This window comes from Eurosta solidaginis, chromosome 1 (genome assembly GCF_040869045.1).
Source record: "Eurosta solidaginis isolate ZX-2024a chromosome 1, ASM4086904v1, whole genome shotgun sequence".
Classification (NCBI taxonomy): Eukaryota; Metazoa; Arthropoda; class Insecta; order Diptera; family Tephritidae; genus Eurosta; species Eurosta solidaginis.
In genome coordinates this window covers 97,529,241-97,552,300 of record NC_090319.1, presented here as the reverse complement: position 1 = coordinate 97,552,300, position 23,060 = coordinate 97,529,241, and the positions used below count along the sequence as shown (strand labels likewise).

The window sequence follows — 23,060 nt, the reverse complement described above, 5'->3', positions numbered from 1 at the left end:
TCGACTCCATGAGAGCTAGGGCCACGAGGTCCATCAAGGTATGCAAACGTCTAGAAGGCAAATCATGGGGCTGTAGCCCACATGTGCTAAGATCGATACATACCATGATAGTAAAACCTATGATAACATATGGCTCGATAGCCTGGGCATCGAGTCGAGGCAAGCACTGTCAAAACTTCAGTGTCTGGCATGCGTATGCATCACGGGGGCTATGCGCACATGCCCTACAACAGCGCTGGAGGCTATCCTCGATCTAACCCCGCTGCATATATCGATAGAGCAGTCAGCCAAGTGAACCCTCTTGAATATCGTCAAGGAGGGCTCAGGCAAAGGTAAAGTCATATCGTCCCGGAACATGGAAGAATTGAGAGAAGATCCCAATCTCTCAACTCCCGAGGGATGATATTCTCAGGCCATACTCAGTGACAGTCAGGCCGGCCTCAAGGCGATCTCGGCGTCTAAAATAAAATCAGCACTGGTCGGAGTGCGTTGAAAAGCTAAATCAACTAGGAGCACACAACGAACTACTGTTGACCTGGGTTCCTGGCCACAAGGGAGCTGAGGGTAATGAGCAGGCGGACAGCCTAGCCAGAGAGGCAGCAACGACACGACCTATGAGTCCTGAACCGTTCCTGCCAATAGGCCCGCAGGAAATTAGAGGGCATCTATTAGTAGAAGAAAGGGAAAAGAGGGACGACCACTGGCGCAATATGGCAGGCCTGAGACAATCTAAGTTACTGTTAGGGGGTTACAACACAACTCGATATAGGGCATTAATAGGCCTCTCGAAAGATAACCTAAGAATCCTAACAGCTATTCTTACAGGACACTGTAGACTGAACAGTCATATGCAAAAGCTAGGTATATTATCGAACAACACATGTCGGTTGAAGGCGGACCATGTACTCCTGGAGTGTGACGCAATCTCAAGGCGTAGGGCTAAGTTTATGGGCTCACCATGGCCAGACCATTCTCACATCAAATCCCTCAAGCCAGGTGAACTGCTAGGGTTCATCAGAGACGTCGGCTTGGATGAGGTGCTGTGAAGCAGCTGATGGCACAATAGACCAATGGTCGCAGTGCGATCCTCAATTAATTATCTATCTATCTATCTGCGCATGTGTATTTTGGTTTAAGAAATTTAACAGTTTAATTACTGTGGCGAATTTGTTTGAAATTGAGAAATCAAATACAAACAATGTACCTTTTGTTTCATGTCATAAACATAGGAAGGCTGCGCGATAATACAACTCCGTTGTAGTTGCCTTCTTTCATTCAGCAAAGCATTCTTCTGGCGACCTTTCCGAGTTCAACTCTTCTTTCACCAAACGCCGAAGTCTATTTAAGCATTATTATTGTTGTTGTTGTAGCAGTGCTTCGCCCCATCCAATAGGTGTGACCGATCACAAATTGTCATCAATATCCTCTAACGGGATATGGACCATAATGAGAGGGATGTTAGAGGCGTTGGTTCCTCCTTCTTTACCTCTTTTAAAAAAAACCTTGGGCAATTTCTGGATGGTCTTGCATCTAAGAGCTCCTTTTGTATTTGTATTTGTATTTATTAGGCAATTCATCCCAGCACAACAATTTGACAAAAATTATTTTACAGTGCTAGTCGGTAAAAGGCATAAAATAGGAACAATCTAATCTTGAAACTTAAAGCTAATGACTATGGCTAAGAAAAGGTTACAACAAATAATATATTTAATAAATAGTAAATAGATAAATAAAGGAATGATAGAGTACATTTGCTTAGAAGGAATCAGTATTTTAATTGTCTAGGTTATTATAGAAACTTGTTAATTCTTTATTGAAGAGCAGAGCATTGCTTATAAGCCTAAGTCTAGAAGGGAGCGAGTTTCAAAGACGTATGGAATTAATGAAGAACTGGCGATCAGATATTAGCATACGATGTCTGAAGTGGGTAAGGAGAACAGATCTAGACGACTGGAGAAAATTTAGCCTCCGATACCGATAGTCAGGTTCCTTCATATATATTAATTTATGTAGCGTAGTGAGCGTTTTAAGTTTAATAAGGTTATCGAAAGAAATGTTTAGCAACCTGTAAGCATGTTGAGAGACGTGGTCAAGTCTTTTCAACCCATAGACGTATCTAGCAATGTTGTTATACACAACATTAAGTTTCCTATTACATACATAGTCACAATTGGAGTAAACCTCACAACCATAAAGGAGCGTAGGTATTAAGTAACGGAGTAAAATATTGTGTAAGCCAGAGTGTACGAAGCATCCCATACACTTTTCCCACTGTGCGGAAGATGTGATCTTTCCATGTCAGGGTTTTGTTAAAAACTATACCTAGATTTTTTGCCGTGTCAACGTATTCTATAATAGTTTTGTCTAAAATTAAATTTTCCATTCCACTTTTATCTAGTGACCTTCTATGAATGACTATACATTTCGACTTCTTAGGGTTAAGACATAAGCCGTTCATAGAAGCCCACGTACCAATTTGACACAAATCGTAATTTAAGTTATTAATACATGAACTGGTACGATCACTAGGACAGCACATATGCAATTGTACGTCGTCAGCATAAATGTGAATATTACAATACTTGAGAACACCAGGCAAATCGTTTATATACAAAACAAATAACAGGGGACCAAGGATTGAGCCTTGTGGGACTCCTCTTAAAACACTGACGAAGTCAGACTTTCTGCTACCAACACTTTCTGCCTGAGTTCGGTCGGCCAAATACGATCTGATTAGGGCTGTTGCACAGTTGGAGAAATTAAATAGGTTGTCCAGCTTCTTGCAGAGAACGGTGTGGTCAACCGAGTCAAACGCTTTTGAATGGTCGAGAAGAGTCAGGAAAGCAGTAAAATTTTTGTCAACTTGTTCTCGAATATCCTCTATCACCGATAGGAGCGCCGTTTTACAGCTACGATTTGACCTGAATCCAGACTGGGAATCTGTGAGAAGGTTATTATTCTGCACATAAGTATTTATCTGGCAGTGCAAAATTCGTTCGACGACCTTGGAAAGGAAAGGCAGAATAGCTATAGGCCTATACTACTTGTTTTGCTTGGGGATTGGGATTACCTTAGCAACTTTCCAATATTTGGGAAATACACAGGACGTCAGCACAGAGTTAACCAAGTAGGTTAAGTGAGGAAGGATTTTAGGAAGAATTATTTTAAAAATTTCGGACATATACCATCGAACCCCATAGCATTAGACTTTACTGAAAGAATGGCTTGAACGACATCACAATCATCGACACTAGCAAACTCAAGAGGACCAAAATCAACATTAGCGCGAATACAATAATTATCAGCACATATATTGTCAGTTGAGATTGGCAGATTTACAAAATTTATATTTATCTCATTAATGTCTACATCAGGGAGGACAGAAATATCACATTTGGATTTTCCGATACCAATATGTTTAATCGACTTCCAGGTTTCCTTCGAACTCAAAGCAGCACTAAACTTGTTATTATAAAATTTCTGCTTAGCTGACCTAATGGCTTTGTTTGCAGCGATCCTAGCTATTTTGAAGCAGTTGTGAGCCTCCAGGGTTTTGTATCTTTTCCATCGTGAGTAAGCAAGGTTACGCTGGTGAATTAAGTGTTTTAGATTGGCACTAAACCAAGGGGTATTATTGTGTGTAGCAGCTTTGAGTTTCACTGGCACATAGTTGTCGAAAAGCCTAATAATATGGTTCTGTAGGAATGATGCCTGATCATCGACCGATGTCAGTGTACGAATCAAGCTCCACTCAACCGACTCCACCGCTGCATTAAGGGAACTGTAATCTATGCTTCTAAAATCACGATATGTAAAGGAACATTGTATGTGTGACGTTTGAAAGTTGTAACTAAGAAATATCAGATCGTGTTTTGAAAAGCAAGATGCCGACAATTGATCGTAGTGGAGCAATTTCAGGGGATCATTCACAAAAAATAAATCCAGCAAAGAAGAATTTGAGTCAGTAAAGTGTGTAGGTGAAGTTAAATTGGTGGGAAAAAGTCCAAGAGACTCCATACTTAGCTTTAGAGTTGAGTCGACGAGAAGGTTGGAGTTGAAATCCCCAGCGATGATTATATTATCATAGCTTATAAGTAGAGTCAATAAAGCCAGAGAAGTCAACTCCACGATTAGGTCTGTATGCACAGCCGATAAGAAGCCTTTCATTATTTACAGAGAACACGTCTACGAACACATATTCGACAAAATCACTTGAACTAGCACTGCAGCAAAGTTTACAGGATAAACTACTTTTAACATATATAGCAACACCACCACCATGACCACGTCTATCAGCCCTGAAAAGTTGATATCCATTTAGTTGCACCAAATCATTTTTGTGACATGAAGAAAACCAGGTTTCGGAAATACATATAACATCTATATCAGATGAATCTCAATTCATCCAGCTTTTTATATAGGCTTATTTAAATACTTTTTGACTTAAAATAAAGGGTTTTTTTAATTTTACACTTATGTATTTAAGCACTTTGTAAAACTTATATTTTTTTCTTTAAAGAAACAATTTACTTAAACTATTTTGCTGCGTTCGATTCAATATAACTCGTGAAAAAGAAGTTTAAAAATGTCTGCGAAATCTCCCGTTCAATCACATTTATAATGCCAACTTTTCTCCCTCAATCGGGTTTCCCTTTTTTGACTTGGTTCAGAAAGAGAGAAAAGGTGAAGTGCGCGGATTCTCAAGGGTTTTTTTTATTCAGAATAAGGGATTTGGAGATGGAAAAAAATGCACAAAAAATTTTGTTTACCATCGGCCTGAATATAAAATAAATATGTTCTTTATTCTATTTAGTTTTTAATTTGTCAGTCTCGCTCGAATTTTATAACTTTTAATAATAACTCTCTATAATTAACAGTTCTCGTCGCGGTGAGATGTCATTGGATTTATTGAGTCAGCTGCTTTCGTTTGCGCTTAAGCGCATGAAAATGGTCAAAGGGGTAAGTAAATTTCAATTCTTTAAAAAGTCCCAAACCATCCCATTGTCCATTACGAGCTTTTTACAATTTAACCCGCTTGTCTCGATGCATCGAAATGTGGGGCATGCTCCCTATGTTCTATTTAGAAGCTAAATTGGAGTTCGGTAATAGGATCTTTTGTTCCGTGCCTGCAGTGAATTTTTAAGAACCATTTCCTGAATGCGTTTAATTAAGTTCTCGAGTATAAACTTAGTATAATTCTTATGTGTTTCTGTCTAAAATAGATTGCTGATAAGAGAATCTGTCGTGAGACGGCATTCTCTACAGTAAGTTTTAAATGGGTAACTTTAATTTTTTTTTCGCTGGAATCCTTGCCCTTGGGTTTGGAGAAGCTCATAAAACTATATTATATTAGCTTAACAACCCCTTGTAGGCAAGGCGACTGAGTATTCGAGTTTCGTTGTAAGATGTATCATACTTGGAAGCCTTCGTAGTTGTTGTTTTATTAACGTTAAGACACTCCCCGAAGGTTTTGGGGAGTGTTATCGGTGTTGATGGTCCTTTGCCGGATATAGATATGGTGTGTTCCGGTCATAAGCACCCAACTATCTCGGGAATGATTATATGGCCACATTAAACCTTCTAGGCCATACCGTTCCCCACTCCCTAGTTCCATGAGGAACTTGGGGTCGCCAAAGCCTCGCTTGCTAAATATGTCTATGATGCATTCTATTTGTAACAGGTTTCCCTCACGTAGGTGAGATTGACAATTGGGTTGTGGAACCTTTGATGTTATAAAGGTTTATGTTGTGCTTATCAACCCCTTGACTCCCTGGAAACCTTCGTCTTCTCTTTCTGTTTAGAGTCTTTAGTCATTTTTGTAACTACTCACAGCTCCTCTTGAATAATATATAACAATTTCAAAATCTCATATATTTGTTTATTCAGTTATTTAATCATTTTTGAAAAATGCTTTTGTAAGTAAAATGATGAAAAATAGTGTATCATATTTTTCGAAATCAACCCAATTTGCTATATACATACATATGTATTCAATGTACTCGTTAACATGTGTACACACATACATATATGTATGTCTAAGCATATAAAGCACATTTTTGATCTGGCTCATACTCGTATACATATATCGCCACTGAGCCTGATACAGAGTACCAACAAAAAAATCATGTGTTCCTATTGTTGCCCGTTCGTCGTACACTTGTATTGGCATTCAGATGTATGTATGTTTTCTTCTCTTTTGCCCACATCACATGGTACGTTGTCGCTTTGCTATCACGTTTGCTACTTTTGTATGCTCCCTATCAACACAATCGCCATCGTATATTTCACGAACTTGAATATGTAACTTTATTGGTTTTGTTTTTCAAAGAGCAGAAGGAACTACAAAAAATTGTACAGAATTGTTGCTGTTTTTAGGTTCAATATGGCCTGTAGTTGATAATGTTTACCGCGTATATATATATATATACATATATGCACGTACATACAAAATAATTTGTATATGCAAACTAGACTAATAAGTACATGTGATGCATACTTAAATAAACATATTAAGGTATTTAATATTTATTTATATATACATGTACAGTGACGTACAAAAGTCTACATACACCCCCTACTTTCGTTGTTTAGAAAAGACAGAAAATGTGTACTTGCAATTTCGTTTTAACCCATTTTTGACTAGAGTGTACATTGGGTCGGGCCATTTTGTATGGACGACAGTTAACCGATATAGCGCCATCAATTTTTCGATAGGATTTGGGATCAGCAAAGGAAAGTTCCACACACAAACAGCGGTTGTAACCTCTCTGTTGGTGTAGGTAAACTTTGGTCCACCGTAAAGTCCCTATCGAATCCGTTTAAGCACAATGACAAAATTTCCATCGCCTTTGGCGATAAAGTGCTGTCGGATGCGAAAAAATGCGCGAGCGCTTTCTGCCGACAATATATAATGCATCCTACGGTCGACAAAGATAGACGGAGGGCCAACAGACACGCACATAAGCATAAATTCAGCGCGTCTCCTATTACCATCACCGCCAAAGAGGTTGAGGATGCCATCGGTAATGCTAAACCATCCAAAGCAGTGCGCCCAGACGGCATAGCCATGCCGATGCTTAAAAGCCTAGGGAAAGAGGGTTTCAAATATTTAGCGCATGTCTTCAACCTGTCTCCTTCCACCTTTGTCATTCCCGAAAAATGGAAAATGGCCAAGGTGGTCCCGCTACTAAAGCCTGGGAAACCAGCTAACATAGGAGAGTCATATCGCCCGATATCTCTCCTATCGCCAGTAGCAAAGACGCTTTACCCCAGCGGGTTAGGGGATCACAATATACCCGCGGTAGGTATGCCTGTCGTAAGAGGCGACTAAAATACCAGATTCAAGGGGCTGTGTAGCGCAACCTTTCAGGTTGCCAGCGCAATATATAGCTTCTCCAAACCCAATTGTCAACCTCACCTATCCGCGGCGAATCCTGTTTCACTAACAGACGAGGCTCTGGCGACCCCAAGCTCCTCATGGAACTTGGGGGTAGGGAGGGAGGGAATGGCCTGAAGGTTTAATGTGGCCACATAAATCGTTCCCGAGATGGTCGGGCTAGCACCTTAATGGTGCTATGGTACCGGATTTGTATCCGGCAAAAGACCATCACATCGATAACACTCCCCAAAGCCTTCGGGGAGAAACCTTTTCGCTACAACAACAACAACGCTTGAAGCCATTTTGCTCCACTACTTCAATGCACATTTGCAGCTAGCCTGTCATCAGCATGGCTTTAGAAAACTCGATAGCACCACCACCGCGCTAAATGCCATTGGCACCCAGATAAATTGTGGTTTAAATCAGAAGCCCCACCATGGAACAGTACCCGTAGCGCTTGACCTATCAAAAGCTTTTGATACGGTCAACCATGGCACGTTACTGCAGACCTGGAAGGGTCTACCCTTCCCCCATGTCTTAAAAGGTGGACCGCAAATTATCTGGGTGGTCGGTAGGCATCGGTGCAATTCAGAAACATCAAAGCCAAGAGGAATTAAACAAGGGGTGCCACAGGGTGGTATCCTATCCCCACTTTTGTTTAATTTCTACATATCAAAACTACCTTCGCCACCTGAAGGGGTTACTATCGTTTCTTACGCCGATGACTGCACAATAATGGCCACGGGTCCGGCCCCACAGATCGATGAGCTTTGCAACAGAATAAACGGCTACCTCCCTGATCTCTCCAGTTTTTTCGCCTCGCGAAACCTGGCATTATCATCGACTAAATCATCCGCGACCTTATTTACAACTTGGACGTCCATTTTGAACATCCACGTCGATGGCACTACGCTACCGACTGTCCTACACTCCAAAATATTGGGTGTGACGTTTGATCAGGATCTACATTTTGGTGAGCATGCAGCCGCAATTGTACCGAAAATCCAGAGCCGTAATAAAATCCTCAAATCTCTTGCTGGCAGTACTTGGGGAAAAGATAAAGAAACGCTCATTACTACTTGCAAAGCAATTGGCCAGCCGATTGCATGCTACGCGTTCCCTACATGGCCGCCAAGCCTTAAAAAAACTCACTGGAAGAAGCTACAGGCCTGCCAAAATAATGCTCTCAGAATCGCAACGGGCTGTCTTCTTATGTCCCCAGAGCACCATCTACATAATGGGACGCGAATACTCCCCATCAGGGAGAGAAATGAGATGCTAACCAAACAGTTCCTGTTGAATACCCAGAAACCTGGGCATCCCAACAGGTATCTGATTGATGAGCCAACACCGCCTAGGGGCTTAAGGAGTCGTCTCCGTAAGCATTATGAGCAAATATGGCACCTGAGAACTCATCCGTATGAAGCCAAAAAACACAAGCAGGTCCTCAGTGAACTCCACAAACAGGCGTCGAACCTTTATGCCGGGAATTTCCCGGTGAATCCACTACTCAAAGAACAGTACCCAAAACATGCGGAAGAGGAACGCACACTCCCCAGGGAAACACGAGTCACTCTAGCTCAACTTCGATCTGGATACTGTAACAGGTTAAACTCTTACATATCCAGAATCAACCTCGACATATAAAATGTATGCCCCGCTTGTAATGTGTCCCCACATGACATAATGTGGAACCAACGCCTCTAACACCCCTCTCATTATGGTCCACCCCTGTTGAAACAGCAAGTTTCCTTGGACTCCCGTTAGAGGATATTGATGACAATTTGTGATCGGCCGCACCTATTGGATGCGGCGAAGCACTGCTACAACAACAACACACAAACACTCCCCAAAACCAAAAAAAAAAAATTTTTTTCAAAAAACTGTTGTAAAAACGTTGGCGATAACAGTTTCTTGAAAAAAAAAAATATTTTTTTTTGGGTTTTGGGGAGCGTTTTGGTCGAAAAATTTACCGTTTCGCAATTTTGTTTTCGTAGGCTCGAAAATTATTATTTTTTGGGTATGCGTGGTGGAACTTTTTTTCCTGAGCCCAAATCCTATCGAAAAATCGATGGCGCGATATCGGTTAATAAATCGGCCCAGTCTAGTGTACATACAGCACCAGGTACCTAGCTTGCATTCCTATATGCTGTGTTGTACTAATCCTAAAGTAAGTTATTTTTTTTAACTCAGAGTTAATTTGAAAAATTTGTCACAAATGTATGAGTCAACCCCCTCATGTCAGGCTAACTCTGAGCTAAAAAGATAACTTTCCGTTCTTGGGCCTTAAACATCAACAATGCCTCCCCGAAGTGTTATCGATGTTGATTGTTCTTTGACGGATCCAGTTCGCAATACAGAATGAAGCCCTTAAGCACGCTATCTGTCGAGCAGTAGAAGTGTTATTTTGAAAGTAGTCTAATAGACCATTTTGCATTATCGAATATTGGAGTTATTTATTCAACAGTTTAGTGATTCGAACGTTAGCAGAAGGTTGCAAATAAGCGGAATGTTATAAAATTAATAAATAAAAAAAAAAACTATTGAACAGGATTAGCTTGGTGTCATTGGGCCACTTGAGGGCAGTGCGCTGCCACAACGTCCAATTATTATTATTATACATATTTAATGGAAACATCATTATTGTGGGTGTAATAGTTAAGCACGGCCTTACTTATGGAAGCCAACACCAAAGATACCCAAATGATGAATCTCTGTTATTAAATCCAGTAAATCCATCGAAATCCCCCTTATAGTTTATGTGAAAAAAAGTACTAACGGTAGCATATTTCACTCCTGAAAAATGCAAAAAACAACACTTGCGGGGACAACATTGGTGAACATTTTTCAGATAGCCGAATGACAGAACAAAGAAGAATTTAGAGCAAGAAAATTGACGGCTTACTTCACCTGGTTATTCCACCATGCTCACTTTTTTCGGCAGCTCTATTTGCCAGTACTAACTTGTTCTACAAAAGTAATAAATTTTGATTGCTTCATTTTTCGTACAAGTTTCCTCAAAAAATAAGTTTTCTGCTAAATTTTATCTATAACCTTTATGTCTAAAAAATTCTGGTAGCGACTTCTATAGTTATTATGTTTCTAAACGTATAGTAAAATCTACTAGGATCGTAGTAGAATTCAAAGGCAGTTATGTATGATAGACAACCCTTTAAATTATGCATGCCGAACTTGTCCGAATAAGGGAAACATCAACGGGATGAGAACACCCCCCTGAATATTCATTTCATCATGAACGTTTAGTTTTTATTTTTCCAACAATAATTATCTGTCAACGTTTATTTTTTACGTTGCTTGATAATTCTTATTTCAGAGCTGTTGTTGTTGTTTGTGTTAATGCTGGTTCCCAAATATACGAAGTCTTTTACTATTTCGAAATTATGGCTGTCAACAGTAGCGTGGTTGCTAAGGCGCAAATGTGCTGACTCTTTGTACTTCGTTTTGTCCTCACTCACCCCATTCAAACCCATCTTTACCTCTTCTTTTCCAGTTTGGAGTATGCAGAACTTACGACGCGGGTGTTCAGGCCGATGATATCAATGTCATAAGCATACCCCAGTAATTCTTCCAAAGCGGTTAAATTCTGTGGCTAGTATACCTTTCTCTAGCATTAAATTAAAGAAATTCTCGTTTAGTTTCAAACGGCTCGGAGAGGTCCTTCCCAATTCTGACTAGTGTTGCTCAACTTAATTTTGCACAGCCGCATAAGTTTTGCGGGGAAACCAAATAGACATAGCGGCATAAAGGCAGCTCCTTTTCGTGCTGTCGAAGATGGCTTTAAAATCGACGAAGAGGTGACGTGTGTCAATTCCCTTTTCGCGATTTTTTTTGCAAGATTTGGCGCATTGTGAAAATCTGGTCGATGGTAGATTTACTAGGTTTGAAGCCGCACTGATAAGGTCTAATCCGCCGATTCACGGTTGGCTGCAATCTTTCGCACCTTATATGCGATATTAAAAAGGTTGATTCCGCGATATTTGCTGCAGTTTGTAGAATCCCCCTTATTGTGGACTGGGCGAAGAACACTTAAATTCCAATCGTCGGGTATGCACTCGCCCGACCATATTTTGCAAAGAAGTTGATGCATGCACCTTACCAACTCCTCGCCGCCGTATTTGAATAGCTCCGCAGGCAATCCATCAGCGTCCGCGGCCTTTGTGGTTATTGCTACTCTGACGTCGTCATAATGGGGACATTAACTCCATCATCATCGATTGTGGGATCGGGTTCATCAACCCATTTAGGAGAGCAGAGAAGTGTTCCCTCCATAATTTAAGTACTCTCTGGACATCGGTTACAAGGTCGCCGTTTTCGTTCTTACAGGAGTTTGCCCCGGACCTAAAGCCTTCCGTCTTCCACCGAAATTTTTGGTAAAATTTGCATGCGTTATTCCTGGTGGCAGGAAGCTCAAGCTCCTCGCGCCCACGCCTTTCTGCATCTGCTTTTTTCTTCCTGAAAAGGCTTCTTGCTTCCCTTTTCAACTCCCGGTAGAATGCACACACTCTTCTTGTTGTGCTCGCTTTTAACCTAGCGCTGTTATCCGGCGAAGAATCACTCTTGTCGATAAATGCTACATTGTGGTAGGTAGAAAATTGAAAAGTAAAGTCCTCTCTCGGCAAACATAAATCAACAGATGAAGCGCATCTGGGAGTGTTCGTCGACGGCAAGTACCGAAGAAGATTAAATGATGAGCTGTACGAGCTTTTTACGCAGACATCAACATAGTCCAGCGAATTAAAACGCAGCGGCTGCGCTGGTTAGGCCATGTTATGCGAATCAAAGATGACGCTCCGGACAAGAAAGTGTTTCTATCGGAACCCGCATATGGAAGCAGAGGGAGAGGGCGGCCCCCAATCCGCTGGAAGGACCAAATGGAAAACGATGTAAATTCCTTTGGTGTGACCAATTGGCGCCAGTTAGCAGAGGAGAGAGGCGACTGCCGCGCCTTGTTGCAGTGAAGACTTTCACAGAAGTGTATCAACGTCACCTATCCAGCAAAACCTTCGGACTCTCATTTTCTGTGTTTTGCCTGGTAGCTAGCGCTGTAACCTAATTAAATCTTATAATTTATTATAAATTTAATTAAACAAATAATTAAGTAGTGTCATATAGGAAAAGCATCGTTTTTGATAAATTTTTGAAATCGGGCAACGTTTTCAAATCGAAAATTTGAAATAATAATTAAATTGTGTCTCTGGAATACATATTGTAACGAATTTACTGCAAATCCTCTTATTTGCAACTTTCTGCTAAGTTCGAATCACTAAACTGTTGAATAAATAACTCCACTATTCAATAATGCAAAATGGCCTTTATTAAAGTACTTCACAATAACACTTAAGGCCGTGACACAATGACATTTTTCATAAAGATGCGCTTAACACAAGCTTATGCATTCCAATAACATCGCACCAATCAACCAAGATGTTGCGTTTGTAAATATGAAAGAACTTCAGACGTGGCAATTGAAGTTTATTACGCCTTGCCCATTCACATACAAAATTTCGCGAAGCACTGGTATAAACATTATCCCCTTACAACAAAGATACTTGCTAACATATTTTGTGTTGTATTGTTTTGATATAATACAGTTTTTACCTGCGAAAAATGTTAGAAAATTTACCAACCAGAGGGAAAAATAATTTCGCTTGCAAAGTGTGACAACACCCTTAACCAAAACAAATGTCACATTCTTCTTCTTATGCTTTGCTTGTAACAAAATTTGGGAGATGGCTACTTTTCAATATCAGATGGCGCCAGTGTCGCTCATTCTACCGTTCTCCATAAAAATGCGTGCAATCTACTCATAATGCATAAGCTTGTGTTAAACTCATCTATATGAAAAAGTGCTTATGTGTCGGGTCTTTTATATTTCGCTTACTGATAACTTGCTTACCTCAAACTGATTGATAGCTTAAATGAAACTAACTCTCGCGCCTCTACTGTCGCGCCTTTTATACTTTTTGATTTCTCGTTGCATACTTCTAGGCTTTTCCATTCCAGAACTTCCTAGTTAGTTATCAGCTACAAAATCACCAGCCACAACTACGTTTATGGCTTCTCATATGCGCGTGAGTAATACTTGCACAAATTATTGCCCTCTCTTGTGAGCACCTCAGATAAGATATATGCATGTGTTTGTGCGTTGCTTCTCCGCTGCGTGTACGTACATATGTGTAGATATAATTATTGATTCGTTTATGTAGATACATAAGGATTGATTTATGGATGTGCATGATATCACTGTTTAGCATCGGCTTAGAGATGACAGTATCCCTTAGTGTTGCTAATATTCGTAACAATATGTACATATATATCATAATAGCCGTGTTTTTTACCATGTATATACATCTACATTTGCGGGTTAAAAAATGCATATCATCACTTAGATAACGCTTCGGAGACCCATCTAGGGGCATTTAATGAAAATTCGCGGCAGTGGTTAAATAACCCGCTACAAAATGGGTTGTGCTTATTAGCGGATACACGCACTTCTGATGGTGATTGGCCCAGTTTTTCAGTAGTTGGTTAAGCTAAGCTTAAACTAAGTTTGCTTAAACTGTATTCAAATTTAAACTCCATTTAAATTACTGACCAGTTTTTCAGTCACAGTTTAAGGCCGCCTTTGGGGTGGTCTTTTTTCTATTATCTAGATAGCTTTGGCAGTTGTCTAAATTTTTTCTTAATGATAATAAAATTATTGTTAGGCCTTGAGCTCGATTCGAACCCGCGATCTTACAAATCAGTAGGCCGATATAACAACAAAAATTGATAATTATTTAAATATATTTAAATCAGATAGTTCTCGAGCTGATATTCAACTTCATTCTCCAATCATAATCCAACTTTTGAAAAATTTTGTGAAATTAAAAGTTTTCGATTTGATCTCCAACGTCATTATTTTCCAATTATTATCGTAATTTCGAGTATGATGGTAGCGTGCTGCGCCTACCACACCAGAGATTCTGGGTTCACGCCCCGGGAAAACCAACATCAAGATTTTAGAAACAATGTTTTTCAATTAGTAGAACATTTTTCTAAGTGGGTCACCCCTCGGCAGTGTTTGACAAGCACTCCGAGTGTATTTCTGCCAGAAAAGCTCTCAGGGAAAACTCATATGCCTTGCAGATGCCGTTCGGAGTCGGCATAAAACAAGTGGGTCCCGTCCCGCCAATTTGTAGGAAAAATTAAAAGGAGCACGACGCAAATTGGAAGAGAAGCTCGGCCTAAAATCTCTTCGGATGTTGTCGCGTTGTTGTTGTTGTAGCGATAAAGTTGCTACCGGAAGGCTTTGGGGAGTGTTATCGATGTGATGGTCCTTTGCCGGATACAAATCCGGTACGCTCCGGTACCATAGCACCATTAAGGTGCTAGCCCGACCATCTCGAGAACGATTTATGTGGCCACATTAAACCTTCAGGCCATTCCCTCCCTCCCTACCCCAAGTTCCATGAGGAGCTTGGGGTCGCCAGAGCCTCGTCTGTTAGTGAAACAGGATTCGCCACGGATAGGTGAGGTTGACAATTGGGTTTGGAGAAGCTATATATTGCGTTGGCAACCTGAAGGGTTGCGCTACACAGCCCCTTGAATCTGGTATTTTAGTCGCCTCTTACGACAGGCATACCTACCGCGGGTATATTCTGATCCCCTAACCCGCTGTTGTCGCGTCACATTTATTTATTTTTTAAATTATATATAATTCATTTTATTTTCGTGAAAATACTGTAGTATGGAATCTTACATTTGAGTCCAGTTAGAGAACCGCAAGTTGTTAATTACATTTTTTGCTTTATAAAAAATTCCCTCTTTTGGTACGCTATGATTCTCGAGTTGAGCCACTGTTTCGGAACAACCTTTGACATTTTAGAAGTATGCCTAGTTATCAACATGAGCTCTAATGGTATTCAAGCCCAAATGTTTGTTGGGTATATTCGACGCCATTTCGAACGAACACAAATAACTGATAGGTTAACTAGAGTTTAACCCTGCCAGATCGGCCGCTTAAGCTCAGCTTAAACTTCAGTTAAAGTAGACTGAAAAACTGCAGATAAGTTTAAGCGTAGTTTAACTGACAAACTGAGTTGAACTTGTACTGAAGAACCGGGCCATAGTGTCTAGCCTATAGCTCAATCGGTAGCGATGAATCATGGACATACACACTTTTCGTTCATAGAAGTGGAGAAGAGTGTAGAGATAAAATGGAGAGACCCGGTGCAGTTGCAACTGAGTATAATGCAGCACTAATATTCTGCGAAACAATTTTATAAATTTAGTTAGGGTTATGCACTTGTCAGTAATATAAAGTCCATATAAAGTTTAAGCTAATATTTCAAAAAATTTAAATTTTGGATTTACATCAATTTACAATACAACGTGATATATGTATGTACATACGTAGATATGCAACAAATATTTGCACATTTGGCTTGAGGTGCAATTGGTTTATTCCTACGTTTACTAGATTTTCGTGCACTCGTTAGTTTATGGTAAACTCGTTTTGTCATGTTAAATCATTTACTCTATTTGTATTTTTATGTTTCATATATATATGTATGCCTATAAGTTCTTTGTAATTTTATACTATTTCTCTTAGGTTGCGCACTCGGTAATCTCTTTTAGTTTTTACCTCAGTATTGTCTTTATTGTATGCGGCGAATTTGGTGGCTAAGAGCGCAAGTAACATGTTTTTTTGTTGGTTTTTTATTCTTTGTTTTTTCTTCAATATTATTGACATTTGTATTTTGCTACTTTCGGTTTGATTTTTTAAAACAAAACTGCACATTTGGGCTATGTAGACATATTTGTACATATATATGTATATAAAATCGCAGGTAATCGGATACAGCTGCATACCAATGATATATGTATGTATGGCTTGTGTTCGGTGGCCGTCGTCGTGGTGTGGTGGCATCGTGCTCCGCCTACCACAATGAAGGTCCTGGGTTCAAATCCCGGGCAAACCACTTCAAAACTCAAACAAAAAATTTTTTTTTCAATTAGAAAATGTTTTTCCAAGCGGGGTCGCGTTTAGTCTATTTGAGACATGAAAAACTTCTCAGTGAAAATTCTTCTGACTTGCTACTGCCGTTCGGAGTAGGCAAACCATATGTATTGTGACGAATATTAGTATCACTAAGTGATACATCACTAGACGGTTATTAAATAAAGGCACAACAACAATAAAGTAAGCTGCCACTCTAGCTACACAAACACATTAATCATCATTTACCCACATGCATACAAGGCAACGGAGAGAAAACTCACACACAGTTGCAGTCATCGGGCGAAGTAGTACTCACATATGCACACGCATATGGCTATGCCAGAGACTATAAACTACAAATATACATGTACGTAGATGGCTGGTAACCAAGCAAGAAGTTCACGAAATTACTAGACCTTAGTAGAAATAAGGGAGTGAAGCAACGGAGAGTATAGAAGCAGAACAAGCTGAATAGTCAGTAATCAGTTGCTTTAAGCACGCTATCAGTTGCGAAGTGAAGTTTAATTGTGAAGTATAATTGTACTACTCCCAACGTAGTCTAATAAAGATCATTTTGCAATACAGAATATTGGAGCGATGTATTCAACAGTTTAGCGATTCGAACGTTAGCAGAAGGTTGCAAATAAGCAGAATTCTCCGAAATTCGTTACAGTATGTATGTAGGTCCAGGCTTCACCAATTTGATGGAAAAAGAAAAAAGGAGCACGATGCAATATGGAGTTTTTGAATTTTGAAACTTGGCCTAAAACTACTCGGGTATACATATGTAAATCGCTCCAACTATTTTTCTTTATGTATGTACAGTTGCGGTCAAAATTAAGTTAAGTTTTTTTATCACAACAGTTTTTCAATTTTTCTGGTTTATCGGCATATTGATAAAGGATTCCAGGTTCGAATTCAAGCTCAAGGCATGGTACAATACTTTTTAATTTAATAATTGTTTTTAATTTTTCTATAGTTGAAAAATTATCTTTTTTAATTTGGAATAGAAGATAGACAATTTTTCAGACACCTGCCAACAGTTTTCCGGTATCCGCTGTAAAATGCATTAGACTAATAAGAGTGCGCTTACACAGCCACCGATTTTGATCGCCCGATGCCGGTCGTAATCGTCCGATAAAAATAAACACATGTATTTAGACGAGCGTGAGTACATTTCAATCGATCACCGAATTGTTGTCAGCCGTTGTCCTTTTTAACTGCCGATAAATTCGCGCGTGTTGAATTTTATCGTCCGATAAATTGTGTGCATTTACTGTGAAAAATTTATTATTTGTGCGAAGGAGTGAAAAATTAATTAATTGGGTACAAAACAGGCGCCCTTTATGGGATAAGCACATAAAAGCATAAAAGCAAGCGTATTTTTGCGAAAAAGTAAAATGTACGAAAAAAAGCTGCCGGCCGATAATCGGTTGCAATTATAACATCAGCCCGGTCGATTTCCTCAGCTGATTGCAATTTTTCGGTTTATCGGTGGCTGTGTAAGCGTACCCTAAGAAGTAGAGATATACGCCGCCGATTTTCATCGTTTTTCGCACGCCGCCGCCGAATGTCAAAACTATCGGCGCGTAGCAATATTTCCTACTCATTTAACCCTTTCACCCCTGAGTTTTTTTTCGAAATCGGGCGGTGTTTTCATCACTACGACAGCTAATCCTGTAATATGACTAAAATATAAGATGTTTGGCATACCTGAATCCATACCGTTATCCTGGGATATATAATCCCAATAACATTTATTAACATTTATAGGTGGGACGAATAAGTCCCAATAATACCAAAAGGGCCAAAAATTTGTACACATCTAAAGGTATAAACAAATATTGGGATATTATTATCCCAAACAAATGCATTATTGGGATTATATGTCCCAATGCAGTTATAAATATAAAAAACTTACTTTTTTCATTATAATTTCTTTCCAATTTCGAAGGAATAATATTTATTCATACCTAAACTTTACAACAAGCGGTATATTACGAATAAAAACGGTACCAGATAGACGTTTCACACTGAAATACAACGCGTTACTGATGAAATTTCCCGACATGTCTGCAAAATATTGCGTAACGGGAAATTTGATGTCAATAATGACGGAATGCGGTTACTGATCATCAAAGAAGGCTACAAGGTTTTTTGGGCTTATTTCAATGCGTAATTGGATAAAAATTAAAAGTTATACACATATTTGAAGTTTGCTGGGACGTATTGTCCCAGTAGGGGCGAAAGGGTTAAGACTGTATAGGCCGTCTATTGTTTATGTCGAAATGCCAAGTCCTTTGGTAGGTTTAGTTGACATGGAGCGATCCATATCTAAAATACGAAATACGCATTTGGAAGAATTTTGCATTTGCATGTATGCATCCCTGCAAAAAATTGTGTAACTCCTTCCCAAAAAAGGGTACCACAGATTAATCTCTTTTCGGATACTATTGTTCTACAGTTACTCCAACCAGGGCTGCCAGCCCTCAGGTTTTCGCCTGGAGACTCAATGGGGTTTAAATACCCTTTTGAAATGATTGTCATCTCATACTTAAGTTGAAGATATAAGTGCGTACGAGAAGCGTTTGAAAAATCTCTTGGCATTTTATTGAAACCTTTGTTGTTTATTTGCGAAACTATAAAATAGCGTCGGAAATGTTCACTTCGATTTTCACACTTGATTATTACCAAAATTCACATCTCCCGGTTTGACATTTCTTGAAGTTGGCGGCCCTTTTCCCAATTATTCTCTTGGAGCGAATTACATTGATTATAGCCTATTAACCAAGTTTATATATCATCTACACGTTACGGCTTCTTTTACAAATGTGAATATGTAGGCATGTATATTTACCAGGTGAGGCTTTGGCCTTCCTATGAAGGCTCTAAAGGGCTAAAGCAAAAGCTTTCCCAAGACAGTCGAACAAATGAACTAACTTTACGTAGTGGACAGTCTAACTAGTCGGAAAACTGAAGCTACTCGGTCACCCATAATGAACTCTTATAGCATAAAGGCGGTAAAAACAGTTTGGACGAGCTTATATCCATTACAAAATATTAGAAGAACGAACTGGGGCTACTATAAGAAGATAATAGGTAAAAAGCTATCTGAAGAGGTGCGAGCCCCAGAAAGCGAGGAGGAGCTAGACGTGTTTGTAAATAATTTCAGTCAAAAATGTAGGAATGCTTTAGATAGGGTTTGCCCGACTAAAAAGGTTTTGGTAACTCACAAACCACCATGGTGGTCGTCCGATCTTGATAAGCTTAGGAAGTCATGTAGGGCGGCCTTTAATAAAGCAAAGCATGATGGACATGAATCCTCATGGGCTGCTTATAAAGTGAAAATAAATATATATAAAAAAGCAATCCGAAATGGAAAGCGATCCTCCTGGAGGGATTTCTGCGGCAGGATTGAATCCACATCCGCGGCCTCTCGATTAAGGAAGGTGCTATCGAAATCTCCAACTTAGCTAAGTCACGTCCAAAAGCCGGATGGGCACTGGACGGACTCCAGCGCTGAAACCATAAACTTGCTAATGGATACGCACTTCCCAGCAAGTGCGGGCGTGTCTTCAAGTATTGTCAGCGGAGGGTCACCTAATGATCAGTTGATAAGCGAAATCACAGATGATAAAAGGATAGATTGGGCTTTACAGACCTTCAAGCCCTATAGATCGCCGGGTCCGGATGGAATTTTTCCGGCTCAGCTACAGTATACTGCCGAACTTATAAGGCCCTGGATTAAAGGGGTGTTTATAGGTTGTCTTAGGCTCAATTACGTACCAGTATCGTGGAGGGAAGTCAAAGTGGTCTTTATCCCCATGGCAGGGAAACCCGCCCACTCTAAACCAAATGATTATAGGCCTATAAGCTTATCTTCTTTTCTGCTTAAAGCACTCGAAAGACTCCTAGAGGACTACATAAGGAGGAGGATTGAGCCGTCGCTTCTTTCGCAGGCTCAGCATGCCTATACTAAGGGCAGGTCAACTGACACGGCCTTGCACCCACTGGTATCCGTTATCGAAAGGTCACTAGACCTCAAGGAATACACATTGGCGGCATTTCTAGATATAGCGGGTGCCTTCAACAACGTTCTCCCGGAGGCCATCACTTCGGCGCTTACCGATCTGGGGGTGGACGCGTGCCTGGTGGAGTTTATATACAATCTGCTTACGCGTAGGCAGATTAAAACTGAGCTGGGTGGATGCGTTATCCGCAGACCGGTCGGCAGAGGCACTCCGCATGGAGCTGTTTCCTCTCCGTTACTTTGGGTGGTTATCGTCAACTAACTACTACGCCTCATGGAATCAGAAGGTCACCAAGTGATCGCGTATGCAGATGACATCTGCGTCAGCATGCGGGGGAAATTTCCGCAAACTCTTTGCAACCTAATGGAAGGGGCACTATCCAAAATTTCGCACTGGGCCACAGCCACAGGTTTGGAAGTCAACCCGGATAAAACCGAGCTTGTCCTCTTCACGAGGAGGTATAAAGTACCACATCTAACACCGCCAAGAATTGGGGGTACGTTTTTAGCGTTTAGCGATCAAGTAAAGTATTTGGGAGTCATTCTGGATAGGGAGCTATTATGGAGTGACCATATAGTGGAGCGATGCAAGAAGGCAGCAGCAGCGCTGTTCACCTGCAAGAGGGCAATTGGCACCCCCTGGGGATTCTCCCCTAAGGTGACCTACTGGATGTATACAGCCATTGTGCGCCCGATTCTTCTTTATGGTGCCTTTGTCTGGTGGCCTGCACTAGCTAAAACTACCTATCTTAAAACGCTTCAAAAGGTGCAACGGAGTTCGGGGCTCTGCATCACCGGGGCTCTCGGCTCCACTCCATCAGAAGCACTCCACACAATGCTATACCTTCCAAAGGAAAGGCGAAGGAAATAGCGGTCATCGCCGCTCTGCGCATAAGGGAAACAGGTCTCTGGTCAAATGGATCTAGTGGACACGCAACAATCCTGGGCATAAACGTCCCAGTCCCAATACCGGTGCGCACTGACTACTGCACGCCAAAGAACGTCTTCGTTAAAAACTATAGTATATATATACCATCGCGACAGGACTGGAATACCAGACAACATACGGTACCGGGTGCCATCAACATATTCACGGATGGTTCTAAGCTTGCAGGCCTCTTTTCGCCGGATCTGGGTCCAGAGGATTCTTTTCGCCTACCAGATCACTGTAGTGTTTACCAAGCTGAAATTCTGGCAATACACAGGGCTGTGAACCATCTCGGGTCTATACCTAATGATGGTAAACTGCTGTTTATTTTCTCAGACAGCCAGGCCGCATTAAAGGCCCTGGACTCATTCGTCGACAACGCATAGTCGTCACTGAATGCCGCAGATCTCTTAACGAGATGGCTTAGCACTTCAGTATCAGCCTTATATGGGTACCTGAGCACAGGGATATTGAAGGCAATTGCAGAGCAGACGAGCTGGCCAGAAGAAGCACCACCGACCATATCCTTCTGGGAAATAATTCGGTAGGTATACCCATGGCCACTTTCAGGCTTCGTGTGAACGCAAGCACTATAAGAATTGCAAATGGACTATGGTCAGCCATATCATCGTGTGAAACATCCAGGCAAAACTGGTCCTCATATGACAAGGGGCGCACAGAAGCGCTTCTGATTTTAAACAAATCAGCTCTATCGTCCCTGATAAGGGTTCTAACAGCGCATTGCTTAATAGGCACGCACGGTGCTAGAATGGGGGTAACGACCTTCGACTATTGTCGCAGCTGCAGATGTACAGAAGAGGAAGAGAGCGTCCAGCACCTTCTCTGTCACTGTCCAGCGCTAAGTAGGCGTAGGATGGCTATCCTTGGTAAACCTTTTCTACATGACCTCGCTGAGGTCTCTTGCTATGAAGCAAAATTTATAATTTCCACGAGGTGGTTAGACCCGCTTTAGGCAGGGTAGGGGTCCTCTTTGAGCCGGTATAGGGTATTACAATGGGCCCATTGGTGACCTAAGTAGTGAGCTGTTACCATAGTGTCCAGCTCAGACCTTGCAACCTAACCTAACCTAACCATATATCCATTAACATCTTTCAACTTAAAATTATTCGACTTTCATTTTAAAATATGTTTTTCATTTAACGATGACTGTTGAAATCAATGTTTCAAACACAAACGTCTGCAAGTTTTGGCTTATATTTAAAAATGTGTATACAAGGTCCTTGTCAAATTGAAATTGCGTGAATGCGCCGAGGATTATACGATTTTCAGCCATGAGTTACGCAATGGTATTCACTTAGACAGCTTATGATTTAGAGGGCGGCATCCTTGGCCAAATAGCTTCCCCATAACGTTTCAAGGTGTTTCCATGGTGATGCGCATAGTCTCTTGTGCGCTATGTAGGTCGACAGCATAGCGCGACTTAAACATCCGTTAGAAAGTCTTCGGAGCTACACCTGAAGTCGCAATCCTATAGGTTATGTGCTGACATAGGGGGCTAGGAGGCGCGGTAGTGACTGGTGGTCGGGATTGCCGCTGTTTGAACTTCGGAAATTGTAGCTCTAAAAACAGCCGAAAAACTGGTGGGGCTCTTTGGCGCGATCTACAATTAGCATTGATGCTAATCGTTAAGACTGTGCCACGAGAATCATGACGATTAATAGACCATTAATAGTGGCCGTATGTTGCCTTTTTACGTGAA

At 40.7% G+C, this 23,060-nt stretch overlaps 1 protein-coding gene across 1 annotated transcript in view; it reads left to right on the top strand.

The window, feature by feature from the left end:
• The window catches only part of Zmynd8 (Zinc finger MYND-type containing 8), a 56,362-nt gene that overhangs the window by 15,409 nt on the left and 17,893 nt on the right, over positions 1 to 23,060 (top strand). The window contains exon 4 of the mRNA XM_067759296.1: positions 4,878 to 4,959. Coding sequence (XP_067615397.1) covers positions 4,878 to 4,959 — 82 coding nt within the window. The remainder of the gene's footprint in view (positions 1 to 4,877; positions 4,960 to 23,060) is intronic.